Below are 24,559 nucleotides of genomic sequence, written 5' to 3' on the forward strand. Positions count from 1 at the left end.
TCCACCTAGCGGCCATGACTGGAATAAACCATGTACCATTGGATGTTGTCATCCAGGGCCTCCCTCTCTTGAGCGGCATCTGTGACGTCACTTCCCCGGGCCCTTCCCTAGCTGTCACCAGAGCGAAAGCAACAAGAGGCGAAGGTAGCGTCTCCCCGATAAGCCGCGGCCTAAAGCTAACGGTGCTGCCTGGCCCCGGTAGCTCTCCGATCCCCGGTGGAGGGACACGACAACAAATCTATTTTACCGCACTGACAAACGGGAGCGATTTTCTTGGGATCTTCTCGTGATGGATTGAGCGCATTTTTTTTGATCGCCTTCAAATTCTGGAGATCCTGAGCAGCAGCAGGTGTACTGAAGAATAATCGAAGGCCAATCGCAGTGTTCATGAAACTTTGCTACGATTTACGTGCAGGGTAAGTCGATATTTATAGGAGTTAAAAAAAAAGTGACCTTTGCGGGGATTAATATTCCACACGTGCTATGGTAATGTTAAATAAATTGACATTAAAATGAAGCTAAATATGTTTTAATGTAAGATAAAATACCACACTGACTGAAAATTATTAATTATGACAGCAGGGCCTTCTGTGCAGAATCAAAACATCCTTCCACCTGGGTACTTTAATTATTTGTGTGTTATTAATTAAAATATTGAAATTGAAGAGGTAATAAGCATTTAGTCAATTATTATAAATTCACGAAAATAATTTAAACTCATTTAAATATCCCAAAAATATCTTATTATTAGTAACTCCACCTGCAGTTTTTTGAATACAAGTATGAAGTATCATTAATTTATACTACTTACTATTTGTAATACATTTAGACATATTTGATCGACCATTAATGCAAAATGACTAGTTTGGACAAATGTTGCATTATTTGTAATACATTTAGACATATTTAATCGACCATTAATGCAAAATGACTAGTTTGGACAAATGTTGCACTAAAACAAGTTCATTTTGATGTTTTTTATTTATTACATTCCAGATTGGGTAAACTATTAAGATCAACAAAGAAAAAATACTTATTGTGCACAAAATGCAAAATAGATTGAATTTTCTAGGAAAAAATCGGATGGTTGCATTAAAAACTAGCAGTAAAAAAACACATACAAAATCGCAAATAAACAATATTATGAAAAGAATTGCCGTCCTATGACTATTTTTACCACTTGAGAAATTGACCTGTTGTCCCCAATGTATTGATCATGTCTGTTTATGTAACTCGTGGGGTGATATAATCACATCTGCAACCTCGGGTCATCACTAGTAATTACATTCTGAGTACATTTACTGTGTCATTGCTTTGAGTGCTGATTGACAGAAATAAACCCAGACGCCAATCCTTTTTTTTAACCAAGGCAAGCCCAGATAATTAGTGAAAAACCTTGTATGCTTTTTAACTCATACAATGCCATTGACAGCGATAGGCGTCCAATCCATTTAGAGGGGACTAATCACAATGATATACATGACTGTATTAAAAATGCAGTCAGTCTAGAATTGAATCACGACCTGTAGGTTAGCTCAGATGATAATGCTAATATTTGTATAAGTCAAATATATTCCTAAGGGATTTCTTAGTTTGATTCTATTTTAGACTGTCTAATATAGGGCAGGTTTACTTCTGTGTCCCTTTTTATAGCTCTTAATCCACGAACGACTCTGATTGGCTAGTGTGCTGTCTGTGACCTTTGCGGATCATCTACTACAGGTCATTTATTTTTATATATATATATATATATATATATATATATATATATATATATATATATATATATATATATATATATATATATATATATATGTATCTATATATATATATATATATATATATATATATGTATCTATATATATATTTATGTATATATGTATCTATATATATATATATATATATATATATTTATGTATATATGTATCTATATATATATATATATATATTTATGTATATGTATGTATCTATATATATGTATGTATATATCTATATAGCTATATCTATATCTCTATCTCTCTATCTCTATATCTCTATATCGCTATCTCTATATATCTATATATCTATATATCTATATCTATATATCTATCTCTATATCTCTATATCTCTATATCTCTATATCTCTATATCTCTATATCTCTATATCTCTATATCTCTATATCTCTATATCTCTATATCTCTATATCTCTATATCTCTATATCTCTATATCTCTATATCTCTATATCTCTATATCTCTATATCTCTATATCTCTCTATCTATATCTCTCTATCTCTATATATCTCTATCTCTATATATCTCTATCTCTATATATCTCTATCTATATATATCTCTATCTCTATATATCTCTATCTCTATATATCTATATCTATATCTATAAAAATAGAGAAACTGAGCAGGTTGCCATAATCGTGTCGCGTAGTGAAATACTTTGCTCGACTGTTGCTTCCGTTGCATCTCAGGCCACCTATTTTATCGGCATGCCTCTACATTCATATTTTCTTTTTCTATTCAGAGCAGCAGTATTATGTAAGGACATGAATGTTTGATCAAATCCCAAGCATTTGCTTTTAAAGTGACAGTAGAATAAATGAAGAATGCAGTTGGACTCCTAGTTTTTCTCCAACTTCTTTTGGAGCATTTTAATGAGAGGTGAAGTTTTCGACCACCTTTTTTTTTGTATTCAATGTGTTCTTCTTGTTTTCAACGGGTAGGTAGCACTCTGAAGTGAGCTTGTCAACAGTCGATATGGCGTGATAGCACAACACGGCCATTATGTCTGCACCCACGGAACCACTCTAGCTGTGGAAATGAGGCCAACTGATGCGCTGTGGTCAAATACGTGTCAGACGGTTAAAAGGATACGCTCGTCACGGGTTACATCCTGTGTTGGCTGACTTTCACTTTTCTGTCACCCAACAGGGTTGCCGTCCGCCATGTTAAGCTAAAGCCCAGGTGTGCGGTGTTGACCATGCTCAAGCGCCTGGACAAGATCCGCTTCCGAGGCCCGAGGACGCGCGACGACTTCCCGGAGCTGGGCGACTCGCCGCCAGCCTCCGACAACGAATGTAGCGACGACGTGCCGGCCAAGCCACGCCCGGCTAATGACGAACCTCCCCGAGACCCCGTAGGTGCCGCTTAATCATGACATTGCGACACTTAAGCCGTTTAATCTTGACTGCGGGAATGAAGTTGGCGTTTTGATGCTCTCGTCAATTCTTCTGCTTGAATTTGGACATCTAACCTCATCATAGTTCCCACTTCTGCAAAAGCAGTTGGTGTTTTTAATTCATATTTATGTGTATGCTTGGTAACGTTGACTTGTATAGAGCTAGGGGACGTTTGACAATTATCACTTTCTTCGTTCTTGAGTTATCTTCGACACAAACCGATGACAGTTCATAGCTGAATATGTAGTACAGTGGTACCTCGAGATACGAGCTTAATTCGTTCCGGGACTGTCTCGTAACTCAAAGGAATGTTTCCCATTGAAATGAACTAAAAACAACTACTATGTGTTTGATAGTACTAAATTTATAAAGATTTCGAAGGGGGGGAGAGAGAAGGACATAGAGAGAGGGGGGGACTTTTTGCACGGCAACGCACTCGTAACATAACGTAAACAATTTTAAATGAACTTGGATTACGATGCAGACACACTCAAAAATAAGTTTAATCGAACCTAACACTAAACTTAATTCTAATTTAGTTTGACATTTTGATACCTTTCTTCCCCCAGGTTGGCTCTTTTTGCCGCTTTATCCTCATTAGGATGGCGGAGGGTGCTGGAGCGAGGGATAGCACCCAGCCGATCGCAGACAAAATTGTTGTGTTTTTGCAAATATTCCAAAAATGAGATTTTGATATCTGCCTGTCCCCCCCCAGTTCAAACAGAAAGGACGTCTCTTGCCGTCAAGAGAGCTGCAACGCGAACATTCAATTTTTCGTCTACCTGCGACTGTGTTTGTCCACGTGTATGTGTGTGTGTGTGTGTGTGTGTGTGTGTCGGCCCACCAGGGAGAGCTTCAGTCACGTCACTGCGACGATGACTCGCACCCAAAAAGACCCAAAATAGGCACAGCGCCGCACACGTGCTCAGCCCAGCAACGCATTCATTGCCATTATCTCAATATAAGTCTTCCCCTGGCACCAAAATAGCTCGGTGGAACCCGCGCTGACTGCAGGGATGTACAGTGGTACCTCGAGATACGATCTTGATTCATTCCGGGACTGGGCTCGTATGTGGATTTTCTCGTAACTCAAACGAACGTTTCCCATTGAAATGAACTAAAAACAAATTAATTTGTTCCAACCCTCTGAAAAAACACCAAAAACAGGATATTGGATTGGAAATTTTTTTTATTTGTTCTAATTCGCCATCTATTAACAAAGTATCAAATAACTATTGGTTTAATAGTATACTAAAATGTGTTTAATAGAACTAAAATTAGAAGGATTTCGCAGAGGGTAGAGAGAGAGAGGGACGGGGGGAGGAGCCAGGGGGGAAGACTTCAAATTTAAATGAACTTGGATTATGATGCAGACACACTCAAAAATAAGTTTAATCTAACGTTACACTAAACTTAACTCAAATTTTGGTTTACCTTTTAATATCTTTCTTCTCCCGGTCGGGTTGGCTCTATTTGCCCCGCCTCCACCCTGACTTTCACATCCAACCTATTGAGGGTTGTTTACTTTTGTATTCCCTTCAAAATATTCCTAAAATTATGCACACAAATGTCCTCAGAATAGGATAACGCACGACCACTTGCCAACGAGAAGTAGTATATACGCCATTCGCAATGACTAATGGGAAAAAACACTGAAAAAATGCAACACTCCGCCCAGTGCTCGCAGAGACATTACAAAGAGGGAGTTTCGACCAGAGACATTACACGAGGGAGTTGCGGGGAGAGAGACAGTGGCCATGATGTTCTTATGAGCAGCATCTCGCCTCCGCTGTCTGCTCGTATATCAAAATTTGTCTCGTATCTCAAGATAAATATTTGCCCGAAATTTTACTCGTATCTCAAATTTCTAGTATGTCGGGCCACTCGTATGTCGAGGTACCACTGTACTCAGGATAAGTCTCATGACTCGGCTTATGTGAAGCGATTCATTCAGGCATGGCAGGGACTAATTCAATGGGCTCTTCTGTTCTTTTTTTGGTTTGTTTTTAATCTTTATCCGAAGTACGGATCTTTTCTCTTGAAAAGACACATTTAGAGTCAGGAAAGCATTGCAGCTTTAATGGAGGTGGCAAAAAAGTAGGCCTATAAAACTGAGAATTGTTTGATGAGCATTAAGAACTGTTTTTCAATGTGTAATATTTAGATGAAATAATCACTTTTAATTGTATCATAACTTCAGTGATAGAACTCGTAAAGATGTGATTTCTAAATTATTGATATGCTCATTTTAAAAGTTGATTTATAATAAAAATATGAAGATGCCAAACATACAAATAAAATACTTTGTTAATAATACCTTATGTACATTTGTCTAAAAAAAATGCATAAGCTAAGTCCTTTCTATTAAAGCGCTCTAAAAAAGACGACACCCTTTCATCCGCCTTAGACGCACTGGGGGTGAGCCGATGCTCAACCTGACCTGACGTAACCCCCCCGCCAAGGCAGAAGCGGCCAACCAATTGATGCGAGAGCGGGTGTGCAACGAATTCCAATCGGTATTAAAACCCCTGCGAGGCACCAAACCTCATTAGGTGATGCGTGTTCCTCAGCATACATCAGACCCTGGCATATTTCATCAGGTTTGACTCTTGTCGTTTCCTTTTTCCTGCTCCGAGTCCTCACCCAAATGAAGTGTGTTTGTTTAGCGTCTCTCTTGAAACGCATTGGCGCTGGCTGTTGGCGGGGAAAAGCCTCTGCAGTGTGTGCACGTGCGTGCATGCCTGTCTGGCTTTTAAAGGAACCGAGTTGAGCAGTGGATGACCTGCGGTTGTCATCTGGGCGAGCATCCCTGCTTTAGCACCTGTCTTTCCTCATGTGACTCATGCCATATGTTTTTATGTTTGTTTGCATGCACAGGCTGGTTCGGGTTCTCCCATCATGGCAGCGGCAATTCAAGACTTTCAGAGATCGGAGTCGGACCGACTGAACGAAGTCAAAGGACACTTGGAAATTGCCTTACTGGAAAAACACTTTCTACGTGAGTACATTGTGTGTCTTGCAAATATGAACATGAACTATGTTAAAGTGACTTGAGGATAGACCTACTGCATCGTTTTGTTGAGATCTTTTTCTGTTTGGATACAGTGGTACCTCGACATACGAGAAATTTGAGATACGAGTAAAATTTTGGGCAAATATTTATCTTGAGATACAAGACAAATTTTGATATACGAGTGACAGTGGACGCGAGAGGCTGCACATAAGAACATCATGAGGACTGTCTCTCTCTCCACAACTCCCTCGTGTAATGTCTCTGTGAGCACTGGGCGGAGCGTTGCATTTATTCAGTCTTTTTTTCCCGTTAGTCATTGCGAATGGCGAGGCGATCGCTAATACGGGAGTTATATATACTACTCGTTGGCAAGTGGTCGAGCGTTATCCTATTGTGAGGACATTTGTGTGCATCATTTTCGGAATATTTTGAAGGGAATACAAAAGCAAACTACCATTGATAGGTTGCATCTGAAACTCAGGGTGCAAACAGAGCCAACCCGGCCGGAAGAAGAAAGGTATAAAAATGTAAAGCAAAATTAGAATTATGTTTAGTGTAAGGTTAGATTAAACTTAGTGTCTGCATCGTAATCCAAATTCATTTAAATTTGTTTGTTATCTTACGAGTGTTGCCGTGCAAAAAGCCTCCCCCCTCTCTGTCCCTCTTTCTCTACCCTCCATGAAATCCGTCTAATTTTAGTTCTATTAAACACATTTTAGTAATATTAGACCACTAGTTATTTGATACTTTTTTAATAGATGGCGAATTAGAACAAATAAATCATTTTTTCCAATCCAATATCCTGTTTTTGGTGTTTTTTCAGAGGGTTGGAACGAATGAATTTGTTTTTAGTTCATTTCAATGGGAAACTTTCGTTTGAGTTACGAGATAATCGACATACGAGTTTGGTCCCGGAACGAATTAAGGCCGTATCTCGAGGTACCGCTGTAGTTTAAATAATAGATTGTGTATTGCCACATCCTGGATGATCTACAAAAATGAATTGGAAATTAAGTTGATCTTTTTTAACAACTAGCCAGACTGCCATTGCTAGTATCATGCCGTGTTTTAGACCAGGGCCTTTTTCAGTCCTCCTTTGTTCTTTTATCACTTCATAGCGATTAGGAGGAGAACGAGGAAAGGATAAGGAAGCGCGTGAGAGAGAACACCTCCGGCCATGTCCTCTCGCTGCTAATGCGTCCTGCCAGCGGTTAAAAAAAAAAAAGACAGATTTATTGTCAGCCTCTCAAAATGGGTGCTCGATGACAGATGATTAGGCAACTCCATACGGGGTGGTCTTGCTTCCTCAATAGTCTTTCCTTTGCTTCTCCTCTGCATTTACGTTCGCTCCAAGAGGTGATGAACAAATAGGGCAATTCGTTTTTTAAGATCTTGGTATTCAGAGGTGGGGGAGTCGCCTCGCTTTCAAAGGTCTTTTGGCTCGCCTTCCTAAAATAATGCCAGGACCGACGCTGCCTGGGAAAACAAACAGCCCAGTTAGAAGTATTGTGTTCAGGCCCACACCGGACGCACAAGTTTCCATTCAAAATAGTGCATGCAGACACGATGACCCGTGGCCTTCCTTTGTCATTACCGCTCGCCGTTGCTATTCTCGGGGAACTTAATTGGTTAATATGTAACCACCTAGACATGAGATCACATAAAAGATGGTGCTTCATCTGTTTTCTTTTGTTTTCTCCATTCCTGTCATTTGTTTTCGAATTGTCTCATTTTCATAGGAAGGAAGAGTTTTTATATGTATGTCCGAGTTTATCAAAGAATTTCTTTGTTCAACCACTCTGTAACTTGGTCAGGTGTCAGTTCATAGTTTAGTGGCCCTCGGGTAGCGTTCACTTCCTGTTTGGTTCCCCCTGACTGCCTCTGTTGGATTGTTTCCCCAATGAAGTTGGTTGCACGGTGTCCTACCAACCACCTACTCTTTCCTCTTTCTATTTTTGGTCAAGGTGTTTTCCTGTTCAGGAGGTTTTTGTTTCTGCTGTGGCATTGACAAATGACATTAGGCCTGGGGTTAAATATAAGGAAACAAGTGCATCATCTGCATTTCAAAGTCTTTTCCGTTGTGTGACAATAAAAGACATGCCCTAGCTTGCGATAAGTAGAGCGCCAAATAGAAAGCCAATCGATGCTCGTCATGATTACGGGAACTGTGTTTTTTTTCCGGGTGTTTAAGAAAGACAGGTTTCGGTGCATTACCCACGTCGATAGTACGACAGCGTGACCTCGTACTGGATTCGACCAAGATGATTAAAATGTAAACAAAGGTGGACATTGTGCCGCCTTGTATTTTTATAGTTTAACAGAATGACCATTGTCCTTTTACTGCATTGGTTGTGAAGTGGTACATCTGGGTCCCTTTCATGGAGGCTTATTTTCCTGGTTTTTGGGTGTTTTTTCAGAGTGTTGGAACGAATTAATTGGTTTTTAGTTCATTTCAATGAGAAACGTTCGTTTGAGTTACGAGTAAATCGACATACGAGCTCAGTACCGGAACGAATTAAGCTCGTATCTCGAGGTACCACTGTATACCTATAGTATATGTATTGTGTGTATGCATTAGTGAGTGAGGTTGTTGTTGTTTTCCAAGAGATGATTGAAAGTGATATTGTGCAGGGTCGCGTTAGGAAGGTCACTGTGTGCTCTATACTAGGCGATCAATGCGGTGTCCTAGCTGCTGTTCCACTTCACGCTGAGATGAAATAAGCCCCTCCCCCCCACCCACATTAACTTCTGCTTTGGAAAATCATCGTGCAACTTAAAGTCAGTTGCTCTGGAGATCAATCACATTAACCGGTTATTGTTTTTACAATGCCGCTTTTTGGATTGTCCTGATGATGCTGCCACGGGTTTGAACGTGTATGGTAAAATTTTACCGGAATCAAGTTCTTCAACACTTACTTCCACATTCAATTTTGTATTTCGACTCGTCGCACGATAAAGTCAATGAGTCTCGACAACTGTTTTCTAGTGAGTCATATGTCCTCTGCTGGAATACTTGCCTTTGAATATGTCATCATTTTATTGCACAATTTCAATAGTTATGGATCTGTGTGGTTGTCTTGATTATTGATTTTTCAATATTATTTGATAAGATGCAATCAAATTTAGGCCACTTTCAGACAGAAGGCCAAAGCTCACAAAGTCACAAGATAAAATGAACGTGGGTTGCGCTTCCTTCTTTTCGTCTGTTGCAACTACGAGCAAATCACAGTGTTGTTTCTTTTTTGGCATCACAAGAACAGAGTGATACTTCCCTCTGTCTCTTGCGCCATGACCCTTAATGACCTCCACCTTCACATCATGAAAAGCGCCATTGTCCGCACTGCTGATTGGGAAAATTCTCACAGTACTTTTCTCTTTGAGGTCCTGGCAAAACTTGCTACATAGTGCTTCGCTGACTTGTGCAAATAGGATACATAAGACACAAAAACGTGCAAGAAGCTAAACTCCAGTCGGAAATCAGAACAATATACTATGTTATGTACTTCTGAGCGATTATAGATTCCAACCCCTCTTATGGTGCAGGCCCCACCTCTGGGTACCTTCAGTGCCGCCCTCCTGTAGTTGCCCTTTGCCAAATCCACTCAAGCCAGTACTAGTTGCAAATCAGTCGGACTGCGCGCAAACGGAGTAGTTTTCGCCGGAGGGAAAACCATGTAGACGTTGAAGGTGTTTCAAGGATTTGGAAAGTCATCATTGAAACGGGGAAGAAGCGGCAGCCGTGGCTTGCTTTCAAGACAGGCCCAAAGCGGCCTCGTTGCCAGCCGACTCTTGCTCCAGCGTTCCGACGAGCGGTCGGCTCCAGAGGCGGATGGGGGTTTGCAGGGTGGACGACTTCAGCTTTGACAGCTTCGAGCTGCTGTACGCTGGAGCGGTCGAAAGGCTGAAAGGCCACAAGGGTAGCGGCGGTCTCAGTGAGTTTGTCAGCGATTTATGGTTAAATGGTTCAGAGTCTTGACATGGTGACCTGGGATGAAAACTTGCACATACACTTGTCTGCGATCTAAATTTACGAAAATAATAGAGTTGGTGAGTGACGGTGTAATGCGAAGAGCCTGTGAAGAATAGGATTGCCTATAGTCATCAGTTTGAAACATGTCAAAGTTCTTCTTCCAAAGTCACAGGTGTGATCTTTGTTTTGTAAAAATGGAAGGTTATTGATCTGGAGTTGCCAATGTTTTTAAATCAGATTTGAATTTCAGTCTCTGACAACTCGGTTGCTACCCATCACTCTCTGGAGATATCACCACCGATCCAATCCTGGGTGCATCATTTCAATGAGCTCATTTTCTAATAGGTTTACCGGATGATTGCTGCTCTCCTGGCACCGATAAAATAGCCCCTGCTAATCTCCTTAGACCGTAGGAGCCTTTTTCTGACCTTTTTGACCTATACATACATTTCAGTGGCGGTACGTGCATTTCCTAGTGACACCTTCAGCAAAAACTATTTTATGGCGATAAAATCTCCACTGCAGCTACAGCTGCGAGACATTAAAAAATAATCAATAATAACCTCCTTTCTTCCTTCTTTTCTATCGCCATCGAAGCTAATGCTGAAAGTTGAGCCTGTCCTGTCGTATTTCTGGCATACGTTTTTATTCGATTTATGTTCGTTCCCGGTTGTGACAGGCTTGTTTGCTTTGGAGTTGTCCGACCTTTCTTAATGATGTCCAGCTTTTTTTTCTTGAAAGGTCCGTCTTGAAAATGGCTTTAAATCAACACAACAATATATTTGCTTGTGCAGCTTGCTTCAGATACAGTTTGGTAGCTCTGGCTAGTCCACTCTGTCACTAGCCAATCATAGTTGGTGAAAGCGATGACGTATCCCTACGCCTGCGACAAGGCATTGTGGTGTTCATGGACAAAATATAATTACTAACCTCAGTCTGTGATTCAGATATTTCTTAGGCCAGCAGAGAAGGCCTTGAAGGCCCTGACGGCACACCACTGATACATTTACTGTATCATCTTCCCAATGCTGAAACCAATCATTTACAGAAGCAACGCCCTTCATGCACAAGTCAAAACTGAATGTGTGAAACTTTCTCTAAAGGCAATGTCGGCTTTATAAAAGGTATCCGCTACCATGATCACTAATGGTGTCAAATGATTTAAAGTTCATTTAGAAAAAGAGAGGCCGTTTTATTTTACTTCAATATTAAAAAGAGACACACTCTCTGCCCCCCTCTGGGTATTTGGACTTTTGTTCTCACTTTATTGCCTTCCGTCCTTAAATATTCATGCATCCCTTTAGTCGTTGGACAAAGGAGTGAAAAGAAATGCAGCCCATGTTGTTGTAGAAAGTCCTGACACCTGAGACCACTCGATGCTGGAGGCTGACGGGGTGGATTATTGGGTCACAGCTGCAGGTGAAAGACCGAATGTTTGGTGATTAAACAAAGCCAAGACTCTAGGTCACTTGCACACCAGTTGTCCATTTAAGGAGATCTTGGTTGTGTTGTACTTTTATTGTATTATACAGTACGTCGGGTTTCCCCAATATTGTCTACGTATAATTTTCATCCTGGATTGCTTTGCTTTACCATCAGCAATTATCTTATTGATTTGTTTTCCAGAGGAGGAGCTGAGGAAGCTTCGCGAGGAGACCAATGTGGACTCCTTACGACAGGAGCTGGAGAGGGAGCGGAGTAAGCGCCTGGACCTGGAGCAGAAGATGGGTGACGTGCTTAAAACCAGGTAAAAGACAGGAAACCAAAAAATGAGTCAATCAGCCCTGACTTCATTCTCTCTACTCGATACTTATAAACACTGTAGACATCCAGACCCTTTAATATTGAATGTGATCCCAAATCGGTTGTAAAATTGTAAAACCCTTTTGTTTTGAGTGAACATTCGTGGCAGCTGTTGAAAGACACTGATGTGAAGCTAGGACAAGTAGCGGAAGATAATAGAAATTCCGTTTTTGCTCTCGAAGAGACAATTATTTGAATGCGGTCAATTTCAGAAAGGCTTGATGGGTGAGAAAAAGTGACAGCGCTACAGTTGTACGTGAGTTAGTTGACCAGAATTTATCATGTTTCAGGAGTGACGGCGAAGCCAAAGATTAACCATGTTTGCATGCTATTATTTAACCGGCGTTGTGGTAGTTTCTATTATCTAAAGCCCTTGGAGCACAACTGGGAGCGGTTAAGTCACGTTTGATAGAAGGTTGGAACACATTGAATATTAATGGAACTGAATAATAAACATCATGATGCTGCAAAATAAAAGGCGTCTTTTTGAGTTGCTAATGCAAATCACTCTATTAAAAGGTACTCTTGTGCTTTGGTTGCCATTCTAATGGGTCCTGGTACATTACTAGCATTACTAATGTTGCTTCATAAATCACATCTTTTTTTCAAAAATTTGAGATACAAAAAGTATTTCTACAAAATGTTAATTGTTCTACATTTTGAACGGTCAAGAGACTCAAAATAATTTCTGCGAGTCTTCCAAATATCGAGACGGTAAACTGTAACGGGTTCTACATCTTGGCATCTGCGCAGTGGAGGGCCGTCAGGGCCTTCAAGGCCTTTTCTGCTGGCCTAAGAAATATCTGAATCATATATTATATTTTGTCCATCAATACTTATTAAATAATTCCAAATTGTCTGTTAGCTTCCCATCATTGCTTTTCCCCCTCGCAGGCGTAGAGATACGTCATTGCCTTCTCGCAGGCGTAGGGATACGTCATTGCCTTCTCGCAGGCGTAGGGATACGTCATTGCCTTCTCGCAGGCGTAGGGATACGTCATTGCCTTCTCGCAGGCGTAGGGATACTTCATTGCCTTCTCGCAGGTGTAGGGATAAGTCATTGCCTTCTCACAGGCGTAGGGATACGTCATCGCTTTCACCAACTGAAAAGCTCCAGTATTTGTATTTAATCATTAAATGCTGCTAGGAAGTGGATTTTACCCCATTTTTGTGCATTGATTTATTGATTAATTTTTATGTGTCGCAGCTGTAGCTGCAGTTGAGGTTTTATAGCCATAAAATAGTTTTTGAGGGTTGGATTGATTCATTGAAGGCGCTACGAGAAAATGCATGGACCGCCACCGCATCTGCGTGTGCAACGTTGTCAAGGTACTCCGTTGGTGTTCTTGTTACCCTGTAGCCGTGACAGCTTGCCATCTGGAAAATTCCACCAAGGGATTACCGGCACAAAAACGTGAACTCTGGCACTCCGAAATGCCAAAGTCAGTTCAGCGGATTGTCTCGTTCCCCCGTTCGAGAAATAGTAAACATCCACTGGAGGTTCTCGACAACCACCGAGCAAGGCGTCGGCAGGCTACGGGATAAAAATAGACCATTCTGGTTACGCTGGGAAGTGTTAATGTGTGAAGAGAATGGTCTTAGTTAAAATTAGTCACTAACACTGTCAGTCGACTGGGGTGTCCTAGATACAGCGTCTGAAAATTTCCGGAAGGCTTTAAGTGCTTATCTCCGTTCATCTTTTGATGGTATTGTCACTCGGGTCTGAAGTTTCCGGCAAGACCTGATATCATATTGCTTGGTAAAATAGTTACGTTCTACAAGACATTGACAATGGAAAGAGGATTTGTCTTTTTAGTTTCATGGACAGTGGTACCTCGAAATACGAGCGTAATTCATTCCGGGACTGAGCTCGTATGTCGATTTTTCTCGTAACTCAAACGAATGTTTCCCATTGAAATGAACTAAAAACTAATTAAAACCTCTGAAAAAACAACAAAAACAGGATCTCGGATTGGAAAAAATGATTTATTGGTTCTAATTCGCCATCTATTAAAAAAAGTATCAAATAACTAGTGGTTTAATAGTATACTAAAATGTGTTTAATAGAACAAAAATTAGACGGATTTCGCGGAGGGTTGAGAGAGAGAGGGACGGGGGGGCAAAGGGGGGTGAGTTTTGCATGGCAACGCGCTCGTAAATTAACATAAACAAATTTAAATGAACTTGGATTACGATGCAGACACTCAAAAATAAGTTTAATCTAACCTTACACTAAACTTAATTCTCATTTTGTTCTACATTTTTATACTTATCCTGGGTTGGCTCTATTTGCCCCGCCTCCACCCTGAGTTTGAGATGCAACCTATCGATGGTAATTTGCTTTTGTATTCCCTTCAAAATATTCCCAAAATGATGCACACAAATGTCCTCACAATAGGATAACGCTTGACCACTTGCCAACAAAAAGTAGTATATACTCCTCTCGTACTAGCGAACAAGCTCCGCCATTCGCACTGACTAACGGGAAAAAAACACTGGAAAAATGCAACGCTCCGCCCAGTGTTCGCAGAGGCAGTTGTGACCAAAGACATTACACGAGGGAGTTGCGGGGAGACACAGTGACCATGATGTTCTTATGAACAGCCTCTCGCATACGCTTTCTGCTCGTATTTCAAATTTTACTCGTATCTCAAATTTCTCGTATGTTGGGCCACTCGTATGTCGAGGTACCACTGTAGTTGGCAGGCAGTTAACATGGTTACAAATGTATGTAAAACAAAAAAACAAAAACATTTCACGTGACTTCAAATACATTTTTGATCCTGACACAAAGGGAAATTCATACCATGTCACTTCTTTTTTTTCACCAGGCTAGAGGATTCTCCACCGGAACCTCCTAGAAAACAACAGTCACCTTCTAATAATGGAACAGGTAAGACTCCCAAGGGGTAGAGTGTGAGGGTCGTCAGGGAAAGCCCACTCAAAACAAACAGGAACTCCGAAGGTGTGTATGTGGAAGATACTATGCGGGAAATGGAGTGTTAGGGAAGTACAGGTTATTCTTGGATGTGTTTGTGTTGAGTGTCATTAAAGTGATAGGGTACATTAGTGCACAATAATCAGATGCTATTTTGGAATAAATGGGGTATGTTGGTCTTGTTTGGGCCTGTGTGGCTATAATTACCATGGATTGACCTGCCAGTAATGCTGCTTTCAATGCGGCCCATCTCCAAAAGCTGTTTTGTGTCCTATATGTTGCCCAAAAAAATGAATTCTGCGTACCTCGAACAAATGATGGTTCGCATTTTATAAAAATAAGACTATATTGCGACTTTTCTCTCCATGTATGGCTTCATTCTTGTAAATATGGCAACTTTAATATTTTTACTATTCCCGTAGACCACGTGTCAAAGTGGCGTTCCGCGGGCCAAATCTGGCCCACCGCATCATTTTGTGTGGCCCGAGAAAATAAATGAGTGCCAACTTTCTGTTTATGATGAAAGTCAAATGAAGATTGTAGATTATTTCCTGTTTCCTCATTTTAAATCAATAATTGCAAACAATTTGTACTAATTTGAATGTCCAAAAAAATATCTATCGATTAGCACAATTGAGAAAGCTGTCAATTTATTAATCGATTAATTTTGGCAGCCTAGTTGGAAGACATAACGGCCCTCCGGATGTAATCGAAACTACCACGTGGCCCGCGACAAAAAAATAGTTTGACACCCCTGCCGTAGACCCTTGTTTGTTTTTGTGAGAATCATAGAAATGAAATGTTCCCCTTTCAGCGGACAAGCAGCAGAAGGAAGTATGGAGCTCGCGGCTTCAAAAGTGGTTGTACGAGCGCTTGGGCGTCTACATCGAAGACTTCCGCTTCCAACCCGAGGAGAGCACCGTGGAGGCCGAGGAACCGCTAAGTGCTAAAAGGTGGGGAAGCGGAGTATGAGAACATGACAAGTATTGATTTTGCAGTTTTGGTCAAGCAGATTTATGCTCACTCTGTGGATGGAGTGGATTGTTTGAGAGTTATAACTTACTGTTCTTGTCTTCCCACCAGGTTGACGGAAAACATGAGGAGACTCAGTAAGTACTCACCAGTCAATAAATGACATTTGCCTGGAATTTTAACTCATTTAGCCGCTTGGACATGTCGTTCCCGTTTCAGAGCGAGGAGCTCGGCCTGTCACCAACTTCTTAAGGAACCTCTCCGCCTTATCCAATTGGCACTCTGTCTACACCTCGGCCATTGCCTTCATTGTGAGTGTCACTGATGGCGTCTTTTCTCTATGACCATGGTTTGCATTAATCAAGGAATTAGTCTGGCATTGTCTTGTAAAGGACAGCAAAATGAATTTCAAAGTGGCTCAGCCAATGACTGAAGACGACTAATCAGATCTTGTTCACAGCAGGTTCCACTTTGGTGCCATTTCTTCCATTATATGACAGTCAAATAATATTAGCAGGATGTTACATTGAATTATTGTGTTGCAGATTTACATGAATGCTGCTTGGCATGGCTGGGCTTTCCCCATGTTCCTCTTCCTGGCCATCTTGCGCTTGTCTTTAAATTACCTCATCGCTAGGTAATGTGATTGCGCCGAGGAAGCATGTCCAAGTTAAATAGAGAAATTAATATTTGGGTATTGGCTTTGTAGAGGTTGGAGGATCCAGTGGAGCATTGTACCTGAGGTCTCGGAACCTATGGTGAGCCAAGAGTTGTTAATGTAGCATTGTCCGTTAGTGTGTACATTCTAGATACAGTGGTACCTCGACATACGAGAAATTTGAGATACGAGTAAAATTTCGGGCAAATATTTATCTTGAGATACGAGACAAATTTTGATCTACGAGTAGACAGCGGACGCGAGAGGCTGCTCATAAGAACATCATGGACACTGTCTCTCTCCCCGCAACTCCCTCGTGTAATGTCTCTGGTCGCAACTCCCTCTTTGTAATGTCTCTGTGAGCACTGGGCAGAGTGTTGCATTTTTTCAGTGTTTTTTTCCCGTTAGTCATTGCGAATGGCGAGGCGTTCGCTAATACGAGAGTTATATATATTACTCATTGGCAAGTGGTCCTGCGTTATCCTATTGCGAGGACATTTGTGTGCATAATTTTCGGAATAGTTTGAAGGGAATACAAAAGCAAACTACCGTGGAAAGGTTGCATCTGAAACTCAGGGTGGACGCGGGGCAAACGGAGCCAACCCAGCCGGGAGAAGAAAGGTATAAAAATGTAAAACAAAATTAGAATGAAGTTTAGTGTAAGGTTAGATTCAACTTATTTTTGAGTGTCTGCATCGTTATCTAAGTTCATTTAAATTTGTTTATGTTATGTTATGAGCGCGTTGCCGTGCAAAAAGTCTCCCCCCTCGCCCCTCTTTTTCTGTCCCTCTCTCTCTACCCTCCACGAAATCTGTTTAATTTTAGTTCTATTAAACCACTAGTTATTTGATACTTTGTTAATAGATGCCGAATTAGAACCAATAAAACATTTTTTCCAATCCAATATCCTGTTTTTGGTGTTTTTTTAGAGGGTTGTAACGAATGAATTTGTTTTTAGTTCATTTCAATGGGAAACGTTCGTTTGAGTTACGAGAAAATCGACATACGAGCTCAGTCCCGGAACAAATTAAGCTCGTATCTCGGGGTACCACTGTACATAGTATAAACTGTTTTTCTCCCATTTTGTGTTAATTATTAATGGATGTTCATGATATCATGTTTGTTGTCTGTGCCCCGCAGGAGCCTCCAAAGGAAGACCTGACTGTCTCAGAGAAGTTCCAGTTGGTCCTTGATGTTGCACAAAAAGCACAGGTGGTCCTATTGCTATGAAAAATCTCATTTTGAATATTTTTTTCCTTCTCAGACAGTGTTTTTTGTTATTCCACTTAAAAATTGAGTTCATTAAAATGACAAAATGTGGCCATAGTAGACGAGAGTTAAGTGATATTCAATAATGCCACCAGATAGCAGTGTATCTTCCAAATAAATACAATTTGAGCACTTTACAGACAAACCATAACAATGCCACTCCTAACCATGAATTTAAGAATCTAAATTGAATTCAAATTCATTTTTTTCCTAATCAGATTACTTGGTTTACTCCATTAATTGTTACAGCTGTAGAATAAACTAAAATGTGATTTATTTACAGAACCTCTTCGGGAAGATGGCGGATGTTTTGGAGAAGATTAAAAAGTAAGATTAGCAAGTTGCCCTTTCTTCCTGTCGAATCATGGTGAAAGTAGACATCTGCTATTATTTTCTTTCTACTTCCAGCCTCTTCATGTGGGTGCAGCCCGAGAGCACCCGAAAACTGTACATCTGCCTGTGGGTGGCTTTCATCACCTCCTGCGTGCTGCCGTACAAACTCATGGGTTTTATGATCGGTAAGACGTGTGCGACAAACAACAAGCGCGTCATTATGCCTAGTGTTGCTCCCCTCCAACCCTGAATGAATGCAAATTCTTTCAGCACACACAAACGAACGCATTCACACACTAATCGGTGCACGCAGGCCTAAAAAGTACAGTGAGATTATCATATTTTTCCACAATTTCAGGCCTGTACGCCGGCATTAAGTTCTTCATTATAGACTTCCTGTTCAAGAGTTGCCCCAAGCTACGTGACAAGTACGACACGCCGTACATTGTTTGGAACAGCCTCCCCACAGACCCCCAACTCAAGGAAAGGACCAACGCAACTGTGTCTCGCCGGGTAAGTGAGGCCTCCTCCTTTCTTCCTTTCTTTCTTTCTTTCTTTCTTTCGCCCCCCTTTATTCATTCTGGGCCCCGAAAGGGCTAAACTGCGCATATATGGGGATTATTTCCACTTGTTATTTGCATTTGTGTGGCGCTAATGCTAAAAAGTGACTTCTAATCAGGTGTGTACGTGTTAAATTGTTGCATTATAATTGGTCTACGGCCAGTTTTCATAATTCGGGAGCTGGGAGTCACGCTTAACATTTTTAGTTATTTTGAGAAAACTCTTGACTCGTCGATTGCAGTTGACAGCGATGGGCAAATGAATTGGACGCCTGTTGTCATCAATGGTGGATGATAGTAATAAAAATGCTGCAGATTCATGGGGCAAATCTTGTTTTTTTGTGATTTCATTTTTTGAAGGAACTCTGTGGTGAGTCTTCTCTGCCCCAATTACTCCAAAAACCAGGCACTTTAGATCACTTTAACCAAATTTTAATCACCATTTTGTTGTATCATTTTACAACCATATCCTTCAAGGCAAAAAACAAAAATGGCTTTATTTGTTCTTGAGTTATCTTGAAATACACATACAAAACATAACCAACGCTGGAAGGGAATTATTTTCTAATTCTCCAGAGTAAGCAAAAAATACAGCGACCTCAAATTAAACCTCGCATTACTGCCTTCCCCGAGTTACTCAAAGTATCATCACCGCCATAAATAATTGATAAATCGTCCAATTGATGCAGACCTGCAACCCATGTGAACAAGAGGTGTGTACAGTGGTACCTCGACATACGAGTGGCCCGACATACGAGCAATTTGAGATACGAGTCAAATTTTGAGCAAATATTTATCTTGAGATACGAGACAAATTTTGATATACGAGCAGACAGCGGACGCGAGAGGCTGCTCATAAGAACATCATGGCCACTGTCTCTCTCCCCGCAACTCCCTCGTGTAATGTCTCTGGTCGCAACTCCCTCTTTGTAATGTCTCTGCGAGCACTGTTTTTTTTTCCCGTTAGTCATTGCGAATGGCGTATACACTACTTCTCGTTGGCAAGTGGTCGTGTGTTATCCTATTGTTAGGACATTTGTGTGCATCATTTTGGGAATATTTTGAAGGGAATACAAAATCAAACAACCCTCGACATGAAAGTCAGGGTGGAGGCGGGGCAAAAAGAGCCAACCCGGGAGTAGAAAGGTATCAAAATGTCAAACAGAATTAGAATTAAGTTTAGTGTCAGGTTAGATTAAATTTATTTTTGAGTGTGCATGCATCGTAATCCAAGTTCATTTAAATTTGTTTATGTTATGAGCACGTTGCCGTGCAAAAAGTCTCCCCCCTCGTTCCCCCTCTCCCTCCCCCCTTCGAAATCCGTATAATTTTAGTACTATTAAACAAATTTTAGTACTATTAAACCACTAGTTATTTGTTACTTTGTTAATAGATGGCGATTTAGAACAAATAATGTTTTTCCAATCCAATATCCTGTTTTTGGTGTTTTTTCAGAGAGTCGGAACGAATTAATTTGTTTTTAGTTCATTTCTATGGGAAACATTGGTTTGGGTTACGAGAAAATCGACATACGAGCTCAGTCTCGGAACGCATTAAGCTCGTATCTCGAGGTACCACTGTATTCGTGGGTGGTGTGGCATCAGTCACAGGATTTCTTCTGTCCTTTCTCTCTCTTAGCTTTCAGCCACAGAGAAGGTATGGCCTTGTATGTGCGTTTGCGTGTCACCTGTTGAAAATGGCATACTGGCTTCAACGGACTTTATATCCACAATGAAGTGATGCCTTTTGTGATAGGAAGCCTATGGAGTTGAGCATTTTATCTGTAGTTCCTTGCTTTCCTTAAATAACCATTCATGTGATGTCAGTTCCTAGTAAAAAAAAAATGGTTTGTTTGAGGGCTAATTAGATTAGAACATTTTTATTAGCATAGTTGTCCCCAGCATAGTGGTCCCCCCTGCCCTTGTTTACATTTTGAATTTTTCTTTTGCATTATTTTTTTCCCTTTGTGGTCCATGTCCCATCTTTTATTTTTTCTTCTCCAGGTCCAGCCAGTTGCTTCCAGAGGCAGCCTGGCGACGGTGCCTTGCGGCGTCAACCGGGACGAGGATGCGGGTCGATCCCACAGCACCAAGAAGGGTGCTTTCCATGAGATCTTCAATCTCCCTGAGTCTGAGCGCCCTCTGGCAGGTGAAAACCTCACACTGTAGCTTATACAAGCTATACTGAGAGTCCTTGAGTTAGTGACGTTAGTCGAATTTTCGCGATGGTTATGTCGAAATCTTCTGCCAAAATACATTTAAGAAAATATCTTGTATTTTACATCAATGCTGACAGGAGGGAGATGGTCCGTTTGCATCTTTTTTTTAAAGAAATATATTTATTTTTATTCAAACATATATGGTAACAGAAATTTGCTTCATTAACACAATTGACAGTTTTGAAACAAATCCAGTTTTAGTCAGTATTGGCTCAAGCATCTTTACAAAAATAATCAACTTTATTCAAAAATAAAACATACACAGTATAACATGCAGTATAGTATGAATTTGTATAGGTTTATTGGCAACCGAAAGCACAGAACAGGACTATTGTGATGCCAACATCTTGTCTACCCGTCCAATCCGAACCATGGTGCATTCATGGACAGCACAGAAAACCCAGCATCGACATTGCAACATGAAGCAGTGTTTTTTCAGAGGGTTGGAACTAATTAATTTGTTTTTAGTTCATTTCAATGGGAAACGTTCATTTGAGTTACGAGAAAATCGACATACGAGCTCAGTCCCGGAACAAATTAAGCTCGTATCTCGAGGTACCACTGTACACTAGCTAAAAAGAAATGACAGTTCAGGGGACTCCTTGCAATCCTCATCTCCCAAGATGCTTTGCAGGGCAGAAATGGGATTAACGAAATTTGTGTTGCCAGTGTGCGAGAACGGCTGGAGGTGTTGCTTGATAAACCGAGACCGAAAAATGCCCACAGACTACATCAGGAATGGGATGCTTTACGTCACTGAGAAGTAAGTGGAACACCTCTCGGAGGAATTTTTCTTTTCCTAGCAAAAGATGTTGAAAAAGGCAAATGAATGTTGCTACCCTTTCTTTGTCCTCTAGTTATTTGTGCTTCGAGAGCTCTAGTTCCAGATCAGGCTCCTCCAAGAAGAATAAAGTCATCAAACTGGTGGACATTACTGACATACAAAAGGTGACCACTGCTTAAAAAATATTGTTATAGAATTTTAAATTAATCTTTATTTTTTATTTTTTTTATTATGTCTCTAGTACAAGGTGCTTTCTGTCCTCCCGGGAAGTGGAATGGGCATCTCAATAGCAACTCCTTCCACCCAGAAGGTACAAATTTTAAGCATTTTAGGGAAAATTTTCCCCATATTGGACCTCTATTTAAAAGTTATGGCAAACATTGATGGATTGGGCGTCTATCGTCGTCAATGGCCGTCAAAAAGTTAAGATATGTGGGGTCTTTAGAGTTATGAAACAAAAAAAAGATATAATTCCAGAGCGAAATACACATTAGTCACACTTTTTTGAATGTCTTTATTATTTTTTTGTAAATGCATTATATTATTCATGCCTTTTTTTTAAAATGTAAATGATTGAATATTTTCCCAAAAGGGATTCTTTACCTAATTATTTTTATTTGAAATGATTTGAATTTGTTTCATTGCCCATTACAATTTGTGCAATCCACACTAGTACAGCAAGAAATTGGATGTCAAATGGGAACCGCAGTTTTGAGACCACCGTCTTATACAGTGGTACCTCGAGATATGAGCTTAGTTCGTTCCGGGACTGAGCTCGTTTGTCGATTTTCTCGTAACTCAAACGAACGTTTCCCATAGAAATGAACTAAAAACTAATTAATTTGTTCCAACCCTCTGAAAATACACCAAAAACAGGATATTGGATTGGAAAAAATGTTTGATTTGTTCTAATTCAACAACTAACTAGTGGTTTAATAGTATACTAAAATGTGTTTAATAGAACTAAAATTAGACGGATTTCGCGGAGGGTAGAGAGAGGGGTCTTTTTGCACGGCAACGTGCTTTATTACTTTGTTACTAGATGGCAAATTAGAACAAATAAAAATGTTTTTCTAATCCAAAATCCTGTTTTGGGTGTTTTTTCAGAGGGTTGGAACAAATTAATTAGTTTTTAGTTCATTTCAATGGGAAACGTTCGTTTGAGTTAACAAATAAAAATGTTTTTCCAATCCAATATCCTGTTTTAGGTGTTTTTTCAGAGGGTTGGAACGAATTATTTCGTTTTTAGTTCATTTCAATGGGAAACGTTCGTTTGAATTATGAGAAAATCGCCATACGAGCTCAGTGCCGGAACGAATTAAGCCCGTATCTCGAGGTACCACTGTATTGCTTTGACTTAATTCAAACCAATGAATTCAACTCATGTAAAGTCGGGACGCTCTTGTCTCTTTTAGCCGCTGGTGTTCGGCGCTATGATCCACAGAGACGAGGCCTTCGAGGCCATCTTCACACAGTACAACAAGGTGGTCACCAGCAAGCCGCCGGCCACAGAAGCCGGAGTCGGCGCTGTTGAAACTTAGCGACATCTTCTAGGATGCTTCTTTTCTTTTCTTTTTTTAATTCACTGAGCAAGGAGGCCGGTCCTCTGAGGTCAACTGACTTCTCCCTCTATATGTTGCATGTATGACAAAATAGTTTGTTTTTTTAAACCTCATAACTGGAGCAATTTATGGAGTATTTTTATCTGATCATGTTTTAATAACTGTGAAAATGACACAAAGCCTTTGCGTAGTTTACGGTCGGTTGCTTTGCTTCAGTGTTATTGTGCAAATGTGAAATAGGAAGCGTCACTTGTTTCGTTTTTAGTCCCGATATGCCTTTTGCTACCTTTTTGGGTCGACGACCGATTTCAGCACAACAGAACATCTTGCGTTTCGGCACAACTTGGTACTAAATAGGCTCCTATTCCCATGACTGCTGGTCTTTCCCTGCACTTTACTACTAGGGGTCGTTCAACTGGACTCGCAATCACCTTCGGTCAGGTGATATAACAAAAAGAAAGACAAGTAAAGCTGGTCTTTACTCCTTCGACATATGTAAATGTACTGCTCACCAGGTTTCTGTTCTGTTTTGGATTTTTCATTTTTAGTATTTTTAGGTCGTTTCTCGCCTACAGATTCTCTCTCACACACACACAAAAAAAGGCCTTGACATTTGAATATTTTTCCAGCCAAGTCATGGCTAAACCCTAAGGTCCCCCGTAAAAGGACATTTAAAAATGTCAGGGTTGCACAGGTCATTTTGAGATCGAAGCAAACCGGGTATGACGTTGCCGTAAGTGTGATTGACCGGTTGAACAGTTTTTGTCCTTTTTTTTTTGGGTCGTACTTTTGTGTTGTTAGCACGATGTGATTGTGATGTCCTCTTAAAAGCTTTCTACCAGAAGCCTTTTTGTAGTCCGTTTCAAATGAGAAGCACAGAATGTATCTTTTTTTTTTTGTTGTTGTTGTTGTTTTTTTGCCAAATCTTTAATCTGCCATATTCTGCCTCAACATGTTTACACATGTTTGTGAATTCATTTGATTATTTTCTTAGCAGTTTGAATTCCTTTTCACTTTTGGGAGTCTTGATGACTGCTGGGGTTCATTCATATTGGATCATTTGACACCATTTTTAACCTTGAAACTAGACAAAATTTCCTATTACTATTGTTTCAATGGTGCTCGGACGATTCGCCGAAAGACGTTTCGCCGACGGACGTTTGGCCGACGTACAGTTCACGGAACGTCCGTTCCGCGAACTGTCCGTCGGCGAAACGTCTTTCGGCGAATCGTCCGGTAACGGTTTCTTTCAATGGTCCAATTCAACATTTTTACATTTGGTTTTCATTATTATTATTTTCACACCAGTT

The 24,559-nt window shown here is 40.5% G+C and overlaps 1 protein-coding gene across 3 annotated transcripts; it reads left to right on the forward strand.

The window, feature by feature from the left end:
• Nucleotides 1-113: 113 nt before the first annotated feature.
• On the forward strand, nucleotides 114-24,397 carry gramd4a (GRAM domain containing 4a). Of its 3 annotated transcripts, XM_077594090.1 has the most exons (20): nucleotides 114-416; nucleotides 2,922-3,126; nucleotides 6,047-6,167; nucleotides 11,779-11,899; nucleotides 14,787-14,848; nucleotides 15,708-15,846; nucleotides 15,977-16,002; nucleotides 16,085-16,176; nucleotides 16,411-16,502; nucleotides 16,575-16,623; nucleotides 17,664-17,735; nucleotides 18,076-18,119; nucleotides 18,201-18,310; nucleotides 18,484-18,638; nucleotides 20,324-20,341; nucleotides 20,689-20,833; nucleotides 21,573-21,666; nucleotides 21,761-21,851; nucleotides 21,929-21,997; nucleotides 23,103-24,397. In XM_077594090.1, the coding sequence occupies exons 1-20, from the start codon at nucleotides 388-390 to the stop codon at nucleotides 23,226-23,228; spliced, it is 1,860 nt and encodes a 619-aa protein (XP_077450216.1). In that variant the 5' UTR covers nucleotides 114-387; the 3' UTR covers nucleotides 23,229-24,397. The 3 variants fall into 3 exon arrangements, with proteins under 3 accessions (XP_077450216.1, XP_077450217.1, XP_077450218.1); XM_077594091.1 differs by lacking the exon at nucleotides 20,324-20,341 and having other exon boundaries at nucleotides 23,103-24,396; XM_077594092.1 differs by lacking the exons at nucleotides 114-416; nucleotides 2,922-3,126; nucleotides 6,047-6,167 and adding an exon at nucleotides 9,709-10,114.
• The last annotated feature ends 162 nt before the right edge of the window (nucleotides 24,398-24,559 follow it).

The sequence above is a fragment of the Stigmatopora argus genome, chromosome 23 (assembly GCF_051989625.1).
Source record: "Stigmatopora argus isolate UIUO_Sarg chromosome 23, RoL_Sarg_1.0, whole genome shotgun sequence".
NCBI lineage: Eukaryota > Metazoa > Chordata > Actinopteri > Syngnathiformes > Syngnathidae > Stigmatopora > Stigmatopora argus.

Coding starts and splice junctions, on each gene's coding strand:
- gramd4a (XM_077594090.1), top strand. CDS start 388: ATGAAACTTTGCTACGATTTACGTGCAGG. Junction 6,168..11,778: donor ACTGGAAAAACACTTTCTAC/GTGAGTACATTG, acceptor TTTGTTTTCCAG/AGGAGGAGCTGAGGAAGCTT. Junction 21,998..23,102: donor CAACTCCTTCCACCCAGAAG/GTACAAATTTTA, acceptor TGTCTCTTTTAG/CCGCTGGTGTTCGGCGCTAT.